The sequence below is a fragment of the Gallus gallus genome, chromosome 21 (genome assembly GCF_016699485.2).
Source record: "Gallus gallus isolate bGalGal1 chromosome 21, bGalGal1.mat.broiler.GRCg7b, whole genome shotgun sequence".
Classification (NCBI taxonomy): domain Eukaryota; kingdom Metazoa; phylum Chordata; class Aves; order Galliformes; family Phasianidae; genus Gallus; species Gallus gallus.
Genome location: NC_052552.1, coordinates 3,395,390 through 3,415,769, shown reverse-complemented (window position 1 = coordinate 3,415,769; position 20,380 = coordinate 3,395,390). Strand labels below are relative to the sequence as shown.

At 40.3% G+C, this 20,380-nt stretch overlaps 1 protein-coding gene across 4 annotated transcripts in view; it reads right to left on the bottom strand.

Annotated features, from left to right (window-relative positions):
• Positions 1-2,250: 2,250 nt before the first annotated feature.
• The window catches only part of SLC25A33 (solute carrier family 25 member 33), a 53,830-nt gene continuing 35,700 nt past the window's right edge, over positions 2,251-20,380 (bottom strand). For all 4 annotated transcript variants that reach the window (XM_046903268.1, XM_025142570.3, XM_046903267.1 and 1 more), the window contains 6 exons: positions 12,256-12,435; positions 8,074-8,151; positions 7,192-7,292; positions 5,305-5,371; positions 3,654-3,937; positions 2,251-2,813 (listed from right to left, as the gene is read on the bottom strand). In XM_046903268.1, coding sequence (XP_046759224.1) covers positions 2,611-2,813; positions 3,654-3,937; positions 5,305-5,371; positions 7,192-7,292; positions 8,074-8,151; positions 12,256-12,302 — 780 coding nt within the window. In that variant the 5' untranslated portion in view covers positions 12,303-12,435 and the 3' untranslated portion in view covers positions 2,251-2,610. The remainder of the gene's footprint in view (positions 2,814-3,653; positions 3,938-5,304; positions 5,372-7,191; positions 7,293-8,073; positions 8,152-12,255; positions 12,436-20,380) is intronic.

Genomic DNA, 20,380 nt, shown 5'->3' with positions numbered 1-20,380 from the left:
TGATAAGTAAACAGATGATTTTGAGGGATGTCAAGGTAACCACGGTTGACCAAAGGAAGGCATTAAGTCTTTTAGCATAAGGTTTGGGGGAAGATTGTCTACAGCTTCAAAAAATGAAACGCTTCCAAAGTTAAAATAACCAACCTGAGGAGCTCATACTATCACGGCAACAATGTGCTTTCAATTTCAATTGAACTGTTAGTTTATGTCCAGGAACTGACTTGGTTCTGGTCACCCCTCCTGCTCCAGCAAATTAAGACTAACTTTGTCACGGTTGGCAGTAAAGCTTAAAGAACAACTACAAAAATCCCAACTCGTCTTTTCCCACCAGAAGGAGCTGAAGCAAAAATCTGATCATCTCCTCTAAGTCCCAAACCCCTCAAAAGTATCATTTAGTTCCCTCATTCTTAAATGATTGCTATAAAGCAGTCTACACATTTGACTACCTCTGTCTAAGAGAGCCAGAGTGCTGTGACGACACAGGAATACTAATTCAAGAAAGCAAACCTCAGAAGTTTCAGAGCAGCGGCACAAGTGTCCTGGTTCTTAAAAATAGAAACAGCATTCTGTGACAGTTTTGACTTCTATAGAGACTAAAGCTTTCACTGCTCATCATCTGCATTAAAGATGGTATCATCTCCATGTCAGTTTTTAGTTACTCAACTGTTTCTTATTTTAGCTTAAGGGTAACATGATATGCTCTTTTCAGTGAAACATAATAGAAATCAGCTATTTTTGCACTGTTTTGCCTCATAATGAGGCACACACACACTCTACCCTATTTGCACTGTGCTCCTCCATCACACTGATGTCAAATATGACATCAAGTACCAGTCACCAGCTAGGTTCAGCTAGGTTTGAATCCATTGTATTTCTGCAACCAAATATTAACCTGAAAGCTTTCTCTTATAAAAAGACAACCCTACTCACTAACAGGCTGTTTCTTAATGCTCTGCATGATCCTTCCAAGTCCGAAAAACATCTCTGCTGTATATGCTCCTTGAAGTCAAAGATGTCCGTGAACACTTGGTTATGCTCAAGAGCTCAACACCTGCTCAGATCATGAGAAGCTTATTGTTCAGTTCAACAGCAGGGAAGACTGAAGCTGGGCTCAAATGCTGTAGTGTTTGTTTCAGCTGTCAAAGCAAATGACACTAATGAATAGGAGAGCACAGAATAACCAAAGCAAAACACAGTTCTTCTGATGTAAGTTCTAAAATATTTTATCCTGCTCTCTCAGGAATTATTATGCAGACTATCTTTTAATCACAAATTACTAGTGCAATACAAACAATAAGGGTACTATTGAAATTAAAAGTACATTTTAATGTTCATGAGAGCACTGATTGGATCAACTATGTAGAATATTTGATTTACAACTGAAAGGTAAGAACTATATCATAACTACTGTTGAAGAGTTCCCCTTTAATATTGTGTTTCTGGAGGGGGGTGGGCAGATACTGTATTAATGTGAAACGTGAGCACTGTTGCACAGGACTGGCAGATCCTTCTTATTTCATTCTCTAAGAAATCAAATAATGATAAAGAAAGTATCTACACAGGCTTTGTGGTTTTTTGGTGGGTAACTCCAGCGTCATGACCATGAGATAACAGACTATCTCTGTTCCACTAGAAGTGCTGCTCTACAAAGACATCAAATAAAGAGGGATTTATTTTTGAATGTCATATTGTAGAGCAGAATCCAGAACTGCATTCACAGATTGTAGTGTTTGAGACCTATCTTATCCTCTCTTCTACTTTCCAGGTCCCTAGCACTGAAAAATAAGGAAAATTCAACACAAAAAAACAGCTCCACAGTAGAAAAAGGCTTAGGTCAGGATACATGACCAAGGTAGCACATCTCATGGAATTCCTACAGGGTGGTCAGGCCTCAAACACTGACTGTCCTTATGCTCTTAGCCATTCACAAAAGCAAGGTCTAAAGCAGTTAATCAGGACGGGTCAGTTTGCAAACACTCGTGCATAGATGCTCAGTGCTGTAACTACGGACATTTTACTGAAGAGCTTCCCACAGACTTATTTTGCAAATTTTACCAGTGTAAGTGGCTTTTCTGACAGATTCTGGTATGCCTCCTGAGTGCTCCAGAATGTTCACACAGCAAGAAGTGATGTACCACGAATAAACTAAAAGACCTCTCAAAGTTATTTGGGCATAAGCTTACTTTAGTACTAAAAGATGACACAACACTAGTGGTAGGAAGACTAAGGTTCAAACTTCCAAGCCAGTTCTTCAGTTTTAATACAGTTTTAATGAACATCAGTCCAAGAGACCACTTGATGGTATGAGGTACATTCCTTGACCACAATGGCTGTGCTTAAGGAAAAGGACAAACATATAGTTAAATTAAATAGTGTAATTTAATTTAGTAGCTGCTTAATTATCATTAAGTTAAAAAAAAAAGTTATAATTAACTATTAACGTTAATGACTCAAAACCTTTCAGAAAGCATGAATCCAAAAGGAAAACATCCAGCAGGTGATCACAGACTTGTAGTTCTTCCACCAACAATGCAACCTGCATCAGTCATTAAGGACTATTTGTTCAATGAAGAAATTGGTCTACAGTCAGCAGCAGCAGTCTTGGCTCTGCTACTTTGCACGGTCTTCTAACAGATACACAATTAACTCGTAAGTGGACAACACAATGGCTGTGTTTGGTATCTGCCGGATGAGTTGGGCAAAAAGTCCTCTATAGAAGGCGAGATAGCCTTCCTCACGTGCTACCAGCCGTGCTGTCTGAATGAACGTCTTGTACTTAGTGCCTTCTTCTCGCAGTCGTGTCCGTATGACCTCTGCAGAAAAGTCAAACAAGAGGCCAAGGTTAACAAGACTTACACCTTCCCAGAAACATACCAAGATCAAAAAAAAAAAAAAAAAAGTATGCAAGGCCCAGGGACATTAAAACTTCCCTGCACCCATTGCCTGCTCGCCAGGGCTTTCAGAGATGAAATACTGCATGCACTGTCCTCCTTCAGGGAAGAAGGAAAGTTAAAGATGTGTGCCCTTCCATGTGGAAGAAATGGATTATTTGCTTGGTCAAGCTGCTACAGAAGGGAACACTTCACTGATACTCATGTAGCCAATACTGCTCTATAAAACCACAATGACATTCACTCATTTATCCAGAAACACCACTCATTACCCACTGAGCATTTCCCACCACTTGATTTGCATGCATGCACGCTTTTCTGACTTTGTATCACTTCAGATGTGAATTCAGATAACCAGATGATCAGAAAACAAACCTCCATCTGTTTATTCACCTATTTATTCTTCTAAATACTTAATTACTTCCAAATACAACAGTGCTGTTATTCAGCCTGCATATAAACTAAATACATAAAAGCACCCAACAGCAGACTCACATAGATGAGGCTATTAGAGAGAATGGATGCAATAGGCACTCAACTTTTTTTTTTTTTGGAGTAGTTTTGCAACAAGGAGATGCTAGTCACCAACTATGTAGCTAGATAGGAATAATGAGAACAGCACTTAAAATCTCAATGCACATGCCACACTAACATGCACCAGCCATTCAAACAGACAGGAATTTTACAACCACAAAACTCATTGTTTGCCTTGCATTAGAGGCAACAGCTGTTCTGCAGTCACAAATGGAAAAGTTAACATACCATGTGGATAAGCAATACAAGAGGCACAGCCCTTGGAAACAGCAGCAGCAAACATCAGTCCGAAGAAGTTTGTGGAGCTCCTTTCGGTTCCGTTAGGAGAAGAAGAGAGCAGCTGGACTTCCTTTAAGTGCTTTTTTAAACTTTCATAAATAGCAAAGCAGATAATGGTCTCAGAAATCCCAGCATAGGAGGCAGTCAGGCCCCTATAAAAACCACGGATACCTTCCATCTGGTAAACATATCTAGCACACTGCAGAGCATTCATTGGTTTTGAACCTCTGACTCTAAAAAAAACAAAACAAAACAAAACACACACACACAAAAAAAAACAGAAAATATAATGAGCCCAGAATGAGAATAAAGGTTAAAACAAAAAAACCCCCCAAAAAACTGATGGCTTTCAATACTTTTCAAAACTACACAATGGTTCTCTACCAAGTTCTACTTCAAAAATCCTTTAAGAGAGCTGCATAGAGCAGGACTATTCTGCTGAGAATGCACACTTGGCTCTGCAAATTCATACATACATGTAATAACTCTTACAGCTCCAGCTCTAACTAGTCCGTGACAGCTCACATCAGTGCTTTAAAAGACAGTAAGTATTGAAGAGACACTGCTTTATATTAAACTACTAATTCCACTTAAAGCTATCTTCAGCAGGCCAAGATACATAAGTCTCCTACACAAGAAACAATCCTTCATTTTAATAAGGCAGCATTCTGTCCAAAGGTGACACCCTGCGAAGTGCTGGAATTGAGGCTTATAAATAATTTATAAGTGATGGTGTCTTAAAGGATCTTGCCTATTTCACATAAGACATGGTTGCAGGAAAGAATTTCCATTCTAAGGAGTCACTTTATTACCTGAATCCCTCATTGCTTCAATATCCACCAGTGACCGTGAATCACTCAACTGGAAGATATTACTGTCCAATTCCCTCTCTGCCTTCAGGAGGTATGGTTAACTCTGATACAATGCTGAAGGAAGTATGAGAACATTAAACTACTGCAACAGATTCTGGAACACTGCTGCCTCTGGAACACTTTATGAAAGTAAACAAATCCTGCTTCATTAGAATTTAAAAAACATCACTCTTTCTGCTTATAGCTACTAAACTGTGTATCAGCAACTTCAGTGTGCTGCTGTAACACATGTATCTGTATGGTCTAAGGCCAGCACAAGAGATGTTGCCAAGTGGGACAAGGACTACAAGCCATGTTTGGCTTCCCACGTGAGCTCCCCTGACCTTTCCACAGTCTCTATCACTGCCATATCAGAGCACATCAGTCACTGACGTATTTAGCCTCAACACCAACCCCTGAGGTTCAGAAGACTGTTTAAAGCAGGATCTGAGGGCAAATTATTGCTATGCCTAAATTTACTGGAATTTTACAGTGGAACCAAAACCTGAATCTAACTCAGGCTGGAGGCAGATTATGCATCCCTCTGTAGAAACTGTGAATCAGATTAAACCAGCACCCAAAACCTAAACATTCAGCATGACCAGGATGGTAGCTTCAAAAATGAAAGTGAGAACTGGGGAAATAGGGGAAGATCTACCAAAGTCTAAACAGCTATCAGAAAAAACACCTAAGTTTTCCAGAGGCTCCCTTGGCCATTTAGCAGAATCCCATCTCCTTTAGTTACTTACTTCCGTTCCAGTTGCATTCTGGTTTTCACCATCCATATAGGATTCATCAGGGAATTTGTGATAAAGGCTGAAAAAGTGAAGAGAAAAACAGCAGTAAACCTGAGTTCAGGCTAGTCTATTGCCATTGTTCAACCAAGTATGAACTATATACACTCTGCAGTGACAGTTCTAGTTACCAGCTGCAGAGGTTTCAAACAACATACAGGCATGTAGCTTCGAACCTGTCTCCGGCCAGAGAACTGTCTTATATTAAGAAAGCTTCAGAAGGCATCAACCAATGGCCTTAAGGGTACTTTCCTTTTTGCACCTATGAACTTCATGTTCCTAAGGTCTGCTGTAAGCAAGACAGCTTACTTACTGGCTAGGTTTTAGAAAAACAGATAGGGAAAACATGCATTCATTAGTCTCTTGCTTTCCCCAAGGCTCTAGGTGGTGCCATTGAGCTATCTCATTAACTGAATCCACCCACAACTATGGGGTTAGTTTGGCAAACACTTTTAATGATCACTCTGCGGACTGATACTTTAATTAGTGGAGATGATCTGCAGTATTCTTCCAATAGGAACAAGCTATTTCCTTATCATGGGAGGAAAAATACAACAAACCAAAATAATTTGGCTAAAACAGTATCAAAGGTTTGCTGATGTAGATTAACTTTTGCTTTAAACTTCAGAGACATTTTCATAGCATTTCAGTTGGAATAAAAGTTTATCCTCAGTTAACAAACAAGAATTCAGAACCATTTTGAAGCATTGAACAGTAAAACAGTTCCTCTGCAAATGAGGTAAGCTAGGAGCTAGCAAACTCCGGGGATCAAGCTGTGTGAAGTCTATCTTTGGCTCCCTCCAAAAGCTGATTTTAGAATACTTCACTAACACTGAAAGGGTCCCTGTCCTTTGGAGGTGAGCATCAGGTCATGCCACTATTTGGAGTTCTGTAGCTGTAACACTTGGTGTATGGCTTTAAGATATTCTTATTGAAAGCATCTTCAATTAGAAAGACATTCAAGCACGTGTTTCTATCAGTTTCATTTGCTTCAGCAATTCCTAAAACCCTTCCTCAACACTGAACGTGGCCAAACCACAGAAGTTTAAATAAATAACATTGCCATAACTTATTCACAAGGGTACTGTTGAGCCTATAGAAAGCACTGTGCCAACAGAGTATGACTGTACTGTCAATTGGTATGTTGGCACAAACATGTGCAACAACTTTGCTACAAACTTTAGATAGCAGAGATAGGTGGTTATTCAAACTAGATGCTAAAAAGAGCAAATTTACCCCTTTTTAGTAAAACATTCATTTAGTAAAATGAAACACCAAGTTAAACTCTTCAGACTGTGTTCCTTAACAGTCTCCAAAGCAATCCTGCCAAGTACTCCTGTCTGTGTGTGAGAGAACGAGATGTTTTCAGACTCACGGATTTTATTTATAGTCTCTGAACTTTGGCTCATTAAGAGCACCTTATACATACTGTTGTTTCACGATCTTGGTTACATCTCCCGATCTTACCCTTTTATGGAGATGATTGCTGGATATATTTCCTAGAAAGCACATCTTCTATACTAATGTTTTCCGGATCCATAAGCTTGTATTTGTACAGATGCCACAGTTATCCACAGACCACAGTCAGGAATTATCTATTAGCCTGAACTGACAGACTGGAAGTCCAATCCCTATCTTATGATAACTTCCATTCATTTTCTAGATACTGAGAGAGACAGAACTAGTCTTGTATTGATAACAGCTTGGAATACATACTTTACAAAAATTAAGGTGCATCTCAGAGCCATGCAGATACCAACACAAGCACGGCAGGTACTGTTAAGAGGCTGGATGCTGGAGTATTGCTGCAGACCATATGGAAAGTGAACTGCAAACACGTACCTGCAGAACCTGCAGAACAGATGTGCACAATGTTGCTGTTGGGTACAAAAATGCCATTAAATCGCTCTTTGGCTTTGGAGTAGCATGCAAAATAGACAGCTCTGTGGAAAAACAAACAAACAAAAAACAGAAGAAAAGCAATATAATACACATTACATCAAGTTAGGTACACCACAGTATTACTTCCTCTAGAAAAAACAAGACTCCCTAAAAAGTGGCCTCTGTATGATGCTTCCATCTGCAAGAATACAAGCTTTTTTCCTCTACGGTGCCACTATTTGACTTGACACACACAGGATAGAAATATCTTACTTTCATACCAAGTCTGTCATTCGAAGCAACATCGTCTTTCAAAGCAAGTTAGACTGGATACTAATGCCAACTAATGCCAACTCTGGCATTTAATACACTTCATAACCTTGGGACTGTAACATCCCCACTCTGAGCATCATAAACAAAGTTCCACTGATAACAGAAAGCACAGATCAAAACAAGCAGCTAAGACACACAGACACACACACCACAGAAGTTTACAAAGCCAAAAAACATGATCAATCTGTCAGATTGAGGCTTCACTGTTAGAAAAAACAGTACTGACTTTCATAGTATTCCATCCCTTTACGAAGAGAATATGAATATTGACTAGAAACAGGTACTAAATGCATTAGTTACTGATACATGTAAGTGAAAGTCAGTGCTATACAAGTGTAAAGATGATTTTTAAAATTATTTGCTGACACAAAAGCTGTTCAGTCTGACACTCTGCAAAGCACAGTTTATGGATGGGATAATTTTATGACCTATTCTTCTATATTGCGAATGGGCTGCAATGTTTGGGTTGATGCTTTAAATGTGTCACTTAGCAATAGCTGAACTATTTACCTCGATGGTGCAACTCCAACCAAGTTTGGACCCAAACCTCGGAAGAGTGACCTTGGTCCTTCTTTTTCCAGAATCGACCTTAAAATAAAAGCAAACAGAGGAAAAAAAGGATAGTATTTAGGTTAAAAGTTACACTTCTTATTTGGGCAGAGTATCAGTCAAACGAACTGTGCTAAAGAAATCAATGTTAATTGTGAACTTAGTTTTCAAGCTGCACAAAAGAATTACAAGAAAATGAGTAGCATTATACACTACTGAATAAAGACCACTGTGCTGTAAGACTTCAGTGCACTACAGGTGAATGCGTATCATATGACAGAAGGTTACCATTCCCATTTTTGAAAGCTGAAAGGAACTGAACTTAATATTTTCACAGAGAATCCAATACTAGCTGACTGAAGAACAAAGAATACTTTTGTCATTTTCCATCCAAGAAATCTAAGCAGTTTAGGAGTCTGTTACCTGAATAGAGGCACAAAAAAATTTCAAAACCCAGCACTCTTCCCCCTTTCACAATTAGTTGCTTTTTTTTTTTTCCCCAGAGTGGCAGTTGAGCGCTGCTCCTTCTACAAGCTGTTCCCCCATGTAGTTCGGAGTAACTGTTCTGGTTTTGAGGGCATTCAAAAGAGTTCATAGCATCACTCCAAAGGATGCTACAAACTACAGAGTTACCCCTGTGTGTCACCAGGTTTCATGACCAGGTGTAAAGCAGGACAACAACCAAATCATGTTTTCCTGCAGTTCTGCAATTGCTACAGCCCAAGTTTCCACAGCCATTTTCATCCTTTTCTCCCCACATCTTGGAAGGCATGTTCAGCTAGGACTTCTGCTGTACAGCTGTCAAGCTCTGTGCTTGCTCAGGTGCCTCACTGAAAAAGACTTAATCGTACACAATTATTTGCCCTATTAACAGAGGACATATCCAGAAAGATTGAATTAACACTCAAACACTGGTAAGCAGCGAACTATTCACCAGTGAGAGCCAGGTATGGTCCAGTCATCACTGGGGCTTAGTGCACAATCTGCTACAGCAGACCTCAACTGGAATAAAGGCTTATCACGTGAAAATCACGCAATAAAATCCAGATAACACCAGGTTCCAGGGGAAGTTCACGTGCATCTGTTTGTACTGTCCAATTCTCAGAGTTTGCTTTCTAGGTCATTAGCACTGTTGGGAATGTTCCCTGCAGATTCCAAAAACAAGCTCATTAGGCAGAAGAAGATACACAGGAGCTCCTGAAATGTTTTTTTTTTTTTCTCCTGCAGTGGAGTAGAACTTTCTGTGTAAACTCCAGAGCTGAGTGTCTCCAAGGAGACAGATCCACCAACTACTTCTTCTTTGTCATTTAACAGTCACGACTGCAGCTTCCAGCTGGGGTGACTCATGAGAATCTTAAACGGATTAGACAAAAACAGCCTGTCCTTCTGGAGTGCTTTCTATACAGCAGCAAGCTTAACCTGCCCTCCTGAGTACCTACTTTTTTTCTATTTACAGCAGTTAAGGGGCTTTCATATTCAGCATCTGTAAGTCTTCTAGAACAATTTTATATGTAGGGCTCTAAAGGGCTGTTTCCCTAGCCATACAGTTTTCCTAAAACAGAGGATCCAAGTCACATCCAGTTCGGCCATGTACGCATGATCAGAATTGAGAATAGGGTGTAAGAGTATAAGAGATCTAACTTACTCCTCTTTCTTCATATTTTTGTTTCATCAGAAAGATCACAATCAATAGCATTATCTGTACTTCACAGACACTGTCAGCAGGGAATGACAGATCGCATGATTATTTCATTCTCACTTCTTAATCCTCTGGACTAAATAAGTCAAAAACGTGGTGATACATGCAGCTGAGCAATTCCTCAAGTAAAATGAAATCAAGATCATAGAAATTCTGAGGTGAAATGAAATCAAGATTTGTCAACCAAATTTTATCAGCTTAATAAATACATTAAAAGGTTGACCTAATTTTAACCCATTTCTTCTCCCCCTAAAAGGGAGATCTTAGAGAAAGACGGGAAAAGGAAATAAATTAATAGCCTCATATGTTTAAATTACTACTTCCTTTAGTAACAGCTGTCTTTAGTCCAGTGCTGCAAGGTGAAAAAGTAGAAAGGGAAAGGAGAAGAAAATCGAAGGCAATTGGCACTGAGTTATATTTTTGGTCACGAATTGCTGTAGATTCACCTCTGAATATACAAAGTGTTTGGCATGGGAAAGAAGCTCTGTTTATAATAGAAACTCCAGTCCCAGAATGACTCTAGGCATCTAGTTCTGCAGAGAATATGAGTTAGCACTGTACTGTTACATAACTGTGCAGCTTCTCCTCAGGCAACCTGCCAAGTGTGTTGGCCTTACATAAATCATTCAACTTGTTTTGCTAGTCAGTATTTTCCTTGGCATTTCTATTACCTGATCTAAGCAGGACCTTTCTGCATTACCCTGTGATGTGCTTAATGATCCAAATAAACTCGATGCATTTGCATGTCTGAACCATTACTTCGGGTTGTGGTCAATGGCTCTGTGTCCAGGTGGAGGCTGGTGGCAAGTGCTGTCACCCAGGGGTCCATCTTTGGACTGGTACTTTTTAACATCTTTGTCAGGCACGTGGATGATGCAATCAAGTGCACCCTCAGCAGGTTTGTGGATGACACCAAGCTGAGAGGCACAGTTGATACAGAAGGAAGGGATTCCATCTAAAGGGACCTGAACAAGCTCAAAAGGTTGACCCATGGTTCAAGGAAGCCAAGTGCAAGGTGCTGCACTTGAATCAGGGCAATTTCACATACGCATACAGACTAGGAGAACTCTCTGACAGCAGCCCTGCTAAGAAGGACTTGAGGCTCCTGATAGATCAAAAACTTAACATGAGCCAGCAGCGTGCACTGTAGAACAGGCGGCCAACTGTAGTATGCAGCCAATTCCTGGGCTGCATCAAAAGACGGGTGCCCAATAGGTCGAGGGAGATGGTTGTCCCTCTCCACCCTTGTGAGGCACCATTTGAAGTACTGTGTCCAGGTCTGGGGCCCCCTGAACGAAAAAGATGTGTAGAATCTTTTGGAGCAGGTCCAGAGGAGGGCCACACACATGGTCAGAAGGCTGAAGCACCTCTCCTACAAAGACACCCTGGGCTTGTTCAGCCTGGAGAGAGAAGGCTCCAGAGAAACCTCATTGTGGCCTTCCAATATTGTATGTATAGACAGGGTTGCCTCCTCTTATGTGCTGAATTCAGCACTTGCTTGTTTTAAACTTCCTGTGGCCGGTGATTGCCCAGCTCTCTGATTTATCCACATCTTTCAGCAAGGCCTCCCCACTCTCAATGGAGTCAACAGCTTCTCCCAATAATATAAGGGATCAGAGAATTCTGAGGGTCACCTAGTTCAAATTAGTACTCAAGTAGGGTCAGTTTTCAGTAGATCAGTGACTGGCATGTATCACAAAACACAGAAAATCAGAAACCTCATTACAACACTGGCCCATGAAGGAGGAGGGAAGGCTACAGACTCTCACCTTTAAATGAAGCTCCAAAGAGAGAGAAATCAAAACTTTACTTCATCAACCTGTTAAATAGCATGGGCAGCAATAGTAACAAGTATCACTCCAGCTACTCAGAGAAGACTGGGAATGGCTCCAGGAAAGACAGAGTGCATAGTTCATTCAGTCCTTCAACCATTGTGCCAAGAATTGGCCTCAGCTAGAAAGGATTACCTGTTCTGTTGTTCAAAGTCTTCCTGTTATTGAAAAAAAAAAAAAAAAGAAAGAAAAAAAAAGGCCTTTTCCTCTAGAATATTTTCTGATAGTTCCTGCAAGCTAAAGCATATTAAACACAAAGCTTGGAGTACACAGTGTGTATTGACTCCTAGAATGTAACAACTACAAAAAAAATCTCAAAAGTAGATTATAAATAACACTCCCAGACACTTACCCAAATCAATGTGCTTCAGAAAGCTTCTGAGTGCTAGAAATAAAATTCAGTGGAAGCTTAAAATGAACACTCAGGACCTTTATTTATGTATTTTTAAAAGAATAATTTATCTTTCTACTGCTGAATCCAAAAGCCCAACTGACATGTATCCTTGCAGTGCAAGTCTGGAGCAAAATTTGCATTCCTTGTTTGAACCGAGGAATCGAAACCCAGATGACTGGTATCAATTAACATCGAAGGACCAGAGGAACAGTACTCACTTAAGAACGCTAAAGAGCCCAGGTGAAACAGATGTTGGCCTGACCATTCCTTCACCACTGATGGTCCCCAGCTGGACTTGTGGGTAATAGACAGTCCGAAAGGCTAGTTTTGAAGACTGGAGCCTAGTCTTTATTACTTCTAAGGGACAAGTAAAGATGGCACCAACCGTTCCTCCACATCTGTAAAACACAATTTAAATAGAAGACAGTCAGTAAAATACAGCTGCACAGGTACAATAAGTCACAACAGTACAGAGCGTAAATAAAAAACTGAATAACTGACTCCAATTGCTCCACACTGTGTATAAATTAACAGGAGGCAGAGCTGTTTCCACATCAGGCAAGGGAGGCTGTTCCCAAGCCCTGTGGGAGGGGAGAGAAGGTTGAGAAACACTTATGATCACTTATGATGATCCCATATAGTGATGAGGTTGGAAGGGTGAAACACAAAAACAATACCCAACTCCAACAAAAATCCATGACTGATCCTCTGCTGGTCCCATATTATGCGAGGACCTGGAATCCTGCCTGTAAAAACTTCAGAGGCACCCATGTTTCAAAGGTTGTTGTCCTAATACTGACATATCCTTGGGTGGATTTTTCTTATGGGAAGCAGGAAGCTGGCAGATGAGAACAAGCGACTGGGGATTAAGAAACTGCACACTGAAAACACAGCAATATAATCCTTCACCGTTTCAATAATTATGATTACAACAGCTCTCCACTGTAAGTTAGGTTCTCTTAAAAACAATGGCTATCAACTTTTCTGGTGTGGGGAAGCTGGAAGGATGTGAGGAAGGGTGGGAATAACAACAGGGGAGGCTGCTGTTCTTCAGGCTACTAAAGAATTCCCATGGCCTGATCACAGAGGCACAGAAATATTACATACGTACACTGATTATAGAATCATAAAATCATTAAGGTTAAAAAAGACCATCCAGTCCAACTGCCACCTACCACCAATACTGTCTGCTATATCAGGTCCCTCAGGGCCAAATCTACCCTTTCCTTAAACACCTCCAGGGATGGTGATGCCACCACCTGTCTGGGCAGCCTGTCCCAGCACCTCTCCATTTCTTCTAACAAGTTCTTCCTAACATCCAAACTGAGAAACTGAGTGAGAAACTAGGATGTCTCTGGGCATGGGGATGGAAAGGCAGATGAGATGGCTCAGGCTGCACTCTAAGCAGCAACCAGACATTTTCCAAGGCAACTTCTGAAAGGAAGGTTAAATTTCTCCAAGATAAGGAGAGTGTCAGTGATCTGGAGTGCATCACACCCCCTTGCCCAGTCTGTCCCATGATAACAGCTGTTGTGTTGGAAACTTTATGTGATGAGTTACAAGGCTGGCTGATGGGCAGTATCAGTGACACACCTCTGAACTGAGCATACTCCTGGAGACTGCAGACTGCTGTGACTCAAGGAATGGAGGCCTCTCCAAGGGAGACTTCCCTTGAACAGGACAGGGTCAGGGAGCCGCTGTGTTACATCCACATTATTTTATATATATAAAAGGAAAGAAAAAAAATCCCACCCGGCATGAAGTCCTCTTACTTAAAAGGCATCCAACAAACAACCCCACCTGAAAATAAACCCAAGAGGTGGCAGAAAGAATTAAAATTATTGTTTTAATAAGGGCACTTAACTTGGTTTACCCACATTTCCAAAGAATAGTTTCACATATTAAAGTTTTTTAACTGTAGTTATCCTGGTCTTATCACTGTCTCACTCCACATTTTTCTTGCTCTAGGGCTTTTCCAACATCTTTCTTTAACCCACGATTTTCTCTATAATCAGATAATACAGAAACTGCTGGTGGCTGGAGGCTTGGTTTTCAATCTGTTCCTACAAACTCACCTAATTCACACTCCTGACACACAGCTCTATCATAAAAAATAGATTTCAAAGCATATTAGAAAATAAACAAACCTGAATCAGGGTTGAGAATTTCCAGGCACTCTTTTTACATTACCCAGGGCTGACTATTTTTTACCAGAGTTTCACGCAATGCATTAAATGTTCTGTACAGTGCACAAAAAAGAAGGTTCCAAACCCTCTCTTGTTACACCTTTCTCAGGAAGGAAGGCTAAGGTTGCCAGTGAGGATCACACACCAGCTTATTATTGAGATTGGGATGATATCTGAATGTTCCAGTACAGTGATGGAAAACCACCAGCAGCCATTTTTTCTATCACAGATACAAAAAACAGCTACAAAAATCCTCTTGATATAAAACTAGTCCTGAACATAATTGCTGTTCATCACTATTGCCACACAATAAGAAACAGGGGAACAAAAGTTGGAAATTCCCCAAGCTAATGAAGAGGCTGAATGAGAGTTCTAAGGTTGCTGCACCAAAGCAATGCATTGTGCTTCATATTATGCTACAGCAGCCTCAAGAGCCATGTTAGAGCTGCCTGTTCTGCTGCAGAGACCATGCTCATCTCAATGCAGTCAGTGTGGCTCAGAAAAAGCACACTGGGCCAAGAACACACAAGTGCACAACACCCAACTCTCATCAGCAACCTTGGTCAAACATTTCGCTCTGTCACTGATCCTCAATCATATTTGAATGAATATTGATATTTTTCCGTGAAATCTGACAACTAAAAATAAATCTGATGAATTAGGATGACTAAAAAGAACACTATATCTTAATTTTAGTTTTCTTAAACTAACATGTTTTGATTTAGGAAGACTTAAGAGCTCAGTTTTTGTTGTGTTTTTTTTTTCTTTTCTTTTCCAAAGGCGTTTCCTACAACTGAACAGACTGACAAGGAAATATTTTCTTTGTACAAGTATCTAAGAATGTTATTCCTTCAAAAACCCATGTTTAGACTTTCCTTGGAAAAGAGGACAAGTCAACAGCTTAACTTTCTTTGATGCTAATGTCAATTTGTGATTGGAGTAATTTTCCATGAGGGAGAGGAAGAAAAAACTTAATCCTATCCTTTGATTTGCACGTAAAGTCTGACTTGCTAGAGCAGCAAGAATTCTGCATGCACATTTGGGAACAGAGAACTACAAAAGGATGTTAATAAAGGTACTAACATGTACTTTCTATAGGTGAACTACTTCACTAGGAGAATCATTTTTAAGCACAAGGAAAATGGTAAAGAATGGCAAAAAAATGCAGCTGTAGTTACATACCAGTTCACAAATGCATTATCTGGTGCTTGCTCAAACAGTACGTCTTATTAACACTAACAATTGTTGGCCAATATTCTTGAGGCTCCTGGATTCTAAGCACTGTGCATTTCAGATACAATTATCCAAAAGAATAAACTGATATGACCAAGCTGACAATCTGATTTAACAGCAACACTTCAATGAGTTTCTCCTCTAAGGTCTTGCTTCTTCCTCTTCCCTGATTAAGGAAGAGAAAACTTAACCAAATTGAGAAAATCTTTACATTCAGAGTGACAAATTCTGTAAGAAAGTGCTTTGCCTTCATCCCTTTCAGACCACTAAGATTTGATCGTTGAATAAAGTCACAAAGTTGTTTATGGAACTAGGTGTGTAGTAGCTGAAGTTGTGTCACTTGGATCAAGAATGATAGTGTTCAGAGACCTCATCAGGTCTCTGATTGTTCTGTGCACTGAAGGAGAGCATGGACACAAGCCTTTTGTTTTGTCAGTACCACTGTGGAGGGCATCACTTCAGTTTATCTTTCTGTCTTGTCAGATGCTTCTCATGTCACTCACATGCCTCAGCCCAGATTTGGGAGAAAAAGAAGGGCCAGGAATGGTTCCTTCAGCAAAACCTTTCATGCTCCCAGATCTCAGACCTTTAAATCCAAGGACAAAGTGTTCTGAGATTTCCTCTTGCAGATCCACACTGCCGCTCTCCCCACTACATATATCCAATACATAAATGTATACAATTAACACTCAAATAATCACCATACTCAAGAATAACAGCAAGTCTGAGTAAGTTCTATGAAAATAATTTGATTTCCTTAATTGCTAATTCATCTACACTACCGTGTTTTCTATCCTCATTTATGAACATCAGAACAATACTTTCATAGTAACACTCCATAAATTCAGAACACTGAAATTCCATTTGCCTTTTCCAACCTACCAGCTGCTCAGACTACAGTGACATCTTGCCATGACATTTTTTCGCCTCTCTGGCATGTTCCCTCCTGCATCAGCTGTCTTCTTTGCTTCATGGCTCACTTCTTGAATTTCATCCTTTTAGTTTGATAATCCAGTTAATTTATGCAGACTTGAATATTTAAGTACTTCTGAGAATGTATACATAATCCCTTGATATTCAACACAACGAATTAGTATCTGCATCATCAGTTTTAACAGATCAGAGTTAATGTTGTCAGCATGCCATTTAAGAAAAAACATCATCTAAAGGAGCAATTCTCAGAATGTCAATAGGATGCATAAATCATGTCCCAAATATAAATACACAGCAGATAGTTCAACTAGGGACTTTGATGTATTGGACATCTTGTTCAGATGAGCAGATTTTCCTCCACATGGGAATTTGTTTCCATCATATCCTGGTGTTGCTCTATTCCCTGAAAGATGGCTGAATAACATGCCGTGCATAAAAGAAACACTTTGTATTCCTAGGGCGTTCCAAATACCTTCATCTGGAAGGAAAAACAACAACCAGCCTCTCTCAGCTACATAAACAGCCCTAACCCTGAAAGATTCAACTGTAAATATGCAGCCAAATACATTTGATTTGGGAAGATGGAAGCGTTGCCTTGATTGCAGCTTTAAGCCTGAATTCTGATTAGGATGAGGTTTTTAATGAGACACCGTGCAGAACAGCAGTTCCAAAGATGTGAGCAGTGTTCACCACAATTACCCTCCTGCTAAAAGCCCAAGAATCTCTAAATCTGCCTTTAGTCAAAAGGCAGAGACCTGTTCAGAAACAAACCCAGGGTACGCTATCTTTGACAAGTCACATAACGAGGGGTTCCCAGCCCTGCTCTGCATGCATCACACACACACAAATCCCTTCAGTGTGAGACGCCCATGAATGCATCAGCTTAGGCCCATTGCAAACTACCAGAAAAATGGTATTTGTACTTCAGGCTACAAATACTTCCTCTGGATACACAATTAGCCAGGCATATATTACCAATGGAGCAGTAAAACACATCTCTGAGTTGTCATATCCAACCAGAGGAACTAAGAAGAGCACGTTTCATATCCTGGTGCCAAGGGCTGTGTTTATGGAGATACAGTGTGCTATACATTACAAGTTGCAGAAAAATTATTTATTCCCTTAAAAAGAAAACATTCTGTGTAAAAGCCATGCCAAGAATGTAAGTCTCAGAATTCAATTTTAACTTTTCTCTTGCTGACAGCTTCGTATTTTTACTAAGTCCACCCCCAATACACCAATGACTTGCATGTTAAATAAACTCTCAGCACCCACCAGCACAGCTGATATAGAAGATGCCAAGTAACTTAATTAAGAGCAGGGATTATTTCATTCGCTGCTACTGACTGGGCCCATGTGATGGATGCAGGACCTGGTCCTGCTGAATTCAGTGGCACTACCAGCACAAAGCACTGCACTGCAATACCAGTGCATCTGCTTTCCTTGAAGGCAAACTGAGATGAGCCATTTTCCCCATTAGTTTATTTGCGATAGGGATTTCATTGTTTTTCTGATGTGTGCCACATGGCCTAGTGTAAAACGCACAGCATAAACAGCGAAGCAGGTTGCATGTTTGATATTCAGTATTGCATCATCAAGAGTGTAAACAACACGAGGTGCTGCATTCCCAGAAGCCATAGGAAAGTCATGCTCAAAACAGTACACTGTTCTTTATGGTTTTGAGATATTAAGCACTCACAGCACCTCCAGCAAATAAAGCTGTCATCAGGTGTGTGTATTGCTGCCAGCACTTGGTGTTCCTCAGGCTGATGCACTGTTACTGAATCACATCAAGCAGATGAGAACCTAAACCAGATAGGAGGCTGAAAGACAGCAAATCTCATTATCAGCTTAAGTTCTATCCTGGACCATACACAGCATAAGAGAAACAAATACTTCAGGTCAAGGCTGCTTCTCTCCATGCTACAAATGGAAATATTGTCTCCCACACGGTTTGTCGGCATTACCAAATCACTGAACAATCCTCTCCAAAGTACACTTCCAACTCCTTTCCAGGTGGCTTAAAGAAGCTTTGCTTGGTGTCTCAGGTTGCCCTTCACAGCAATAGCAGCAAAGGAGTTACAGAGTTAAGCCTCAACAGCAGACAGATAAAAAGTCACTAATGTGATTTTATTCATAAAAACAGTTTCCCTACATTGAGTAAAAAAACCTCTTATTGAGGTTCAAGAATAGACATCACTCAGTACCTATACAAAATAAATCACAGTAAGGAGTTGGTTCAGTTTTTGCTCTGCCTCTGAAGATCACTTCTTAGCAAATCCCTGTAGCAAACAATATTATTACAGCTGGAAAGACAAGATGGAGTCATCTCTGCTGAAGTCTGAGCCAAAGTTTTCCCCAAACAAAAATAAGCAAGAACTCCATTGACTTCAGCAGGAAAGGAGGAACCCAGACTTGAAAGCAGCTTGCATTTGTTGTGCAGCATAAGGATCATTCTATTTGTTGCTTCTGAAACCTTTCCTGCTCTCAGAGCCCTCTTCCCATCAATATCCCAAGACCTTTTGGTCTGCTGTTATTACTGTAAATCTTAAAATGAACAAACAAGCAAGAGGAAGTCAATGACTGTTTCTATCTGTAAGTTGACTTGCCTTTTTTGTGCACGCATAAGGAATTGCACTGCATTTTCTTGAGATCTGACACACCACCCCATTCTCACTTTTTCAGGAAGCTACTGTCATACTACCAATTAATCTCTAACAAAATCATTTAAGTGAATGAGCTCCTCTAGCTTCATCTGCAAAAAAGTATTTTACCATGGAGCAAAGCTCAGCATCTTGCACAACTTATAATGCAGTGTGAGCTTCCAACACTTTCTTCTGCAGGAGGGGATAATTTTATCCAAGGTCCTGGTTCTGCAGGTTCTGTATGGTAGGACACTGCATCACAATACAACCCATTCATTGTAATAGTATTCTAAGACGTGCAAACTAAAGGTATTGGAAAGACTGAGGAAAGACCTCAATAGAGCCTATAGCTCAAAGAGTAACACTACTATTCAGAAACTCTGAAGCTGAATACCTTGGGTGACAGTCTGAAGCTGACATTCAGTTTGTTATTCTATCCAGTGAGCTCTGAGAAGTCCGCATTTCTGACATGAATAGCAGAGGTAACAGCATTATTAAGTGTGTGCACACAGTCAGAACTGTGTTGGGGTGGTGGGTGGGCAGGTAACACACTGTAACACATACCCTTATCTGCACAGGGCAAACACCTTAGCATTAGCTGGTGCACAAGAAGAAAAACTACATGTGCTATCTCACTGTCCTTTCTGTAACATCACAGTCAGACAAATGATGGTGCATTTTTCCGTGCCTCCTTAACACGTTCAGAACAAGAATCAGCTTCAACAATAAACCTGTGAAGGCCTGCATGCCCTAAAAGGCCATGTCTCTCCTCCATGCCACACTGTCAGAATTGTTTTAAAAATGGATCAATCTTATTATAACTAAGAGGGCAGGATGATATTCTCTGTGTGCTTCTATTCTTTCTGCCCATGCTCTATCAAAACCAGCTTGGACCTAATGACTTCCTAGCTATAGTGCAGAAAACATTTATTAGAGAAAGCAGAGATTGTTACAGAATAACTAAGGAAGATGCTGAACATTCAGTGCCAAATTAAAACACCAACGAGTTTACAAGTTCAATTTATTTGTTGTGTGAGGAGTTTGGTGAGGACACCTGGAGCTCTGGAGAGGCATTGTTACTATCCCAGCTGGCTGCATGGGTACATCCAGGCCCGGTTTCTGGCAAGAGGTCCAGAAGAGTGGAAAAACAACAGGGAGAGAGTGCTTACAACAAAGCAACTATTTAAGCCAGCAGAAAAAAGGCTGCGTGTCTGAAAAATTTGGCTTTGTTGGCTTTAATATTTGTATTAAATGAACTTACTGCTTCATGGCCAACCTCCTCTCTCCATTTAGCAACAGAAGCAGCAATGTCTGCTATTAAGCAGATTAAGTCTAACAATAGATTT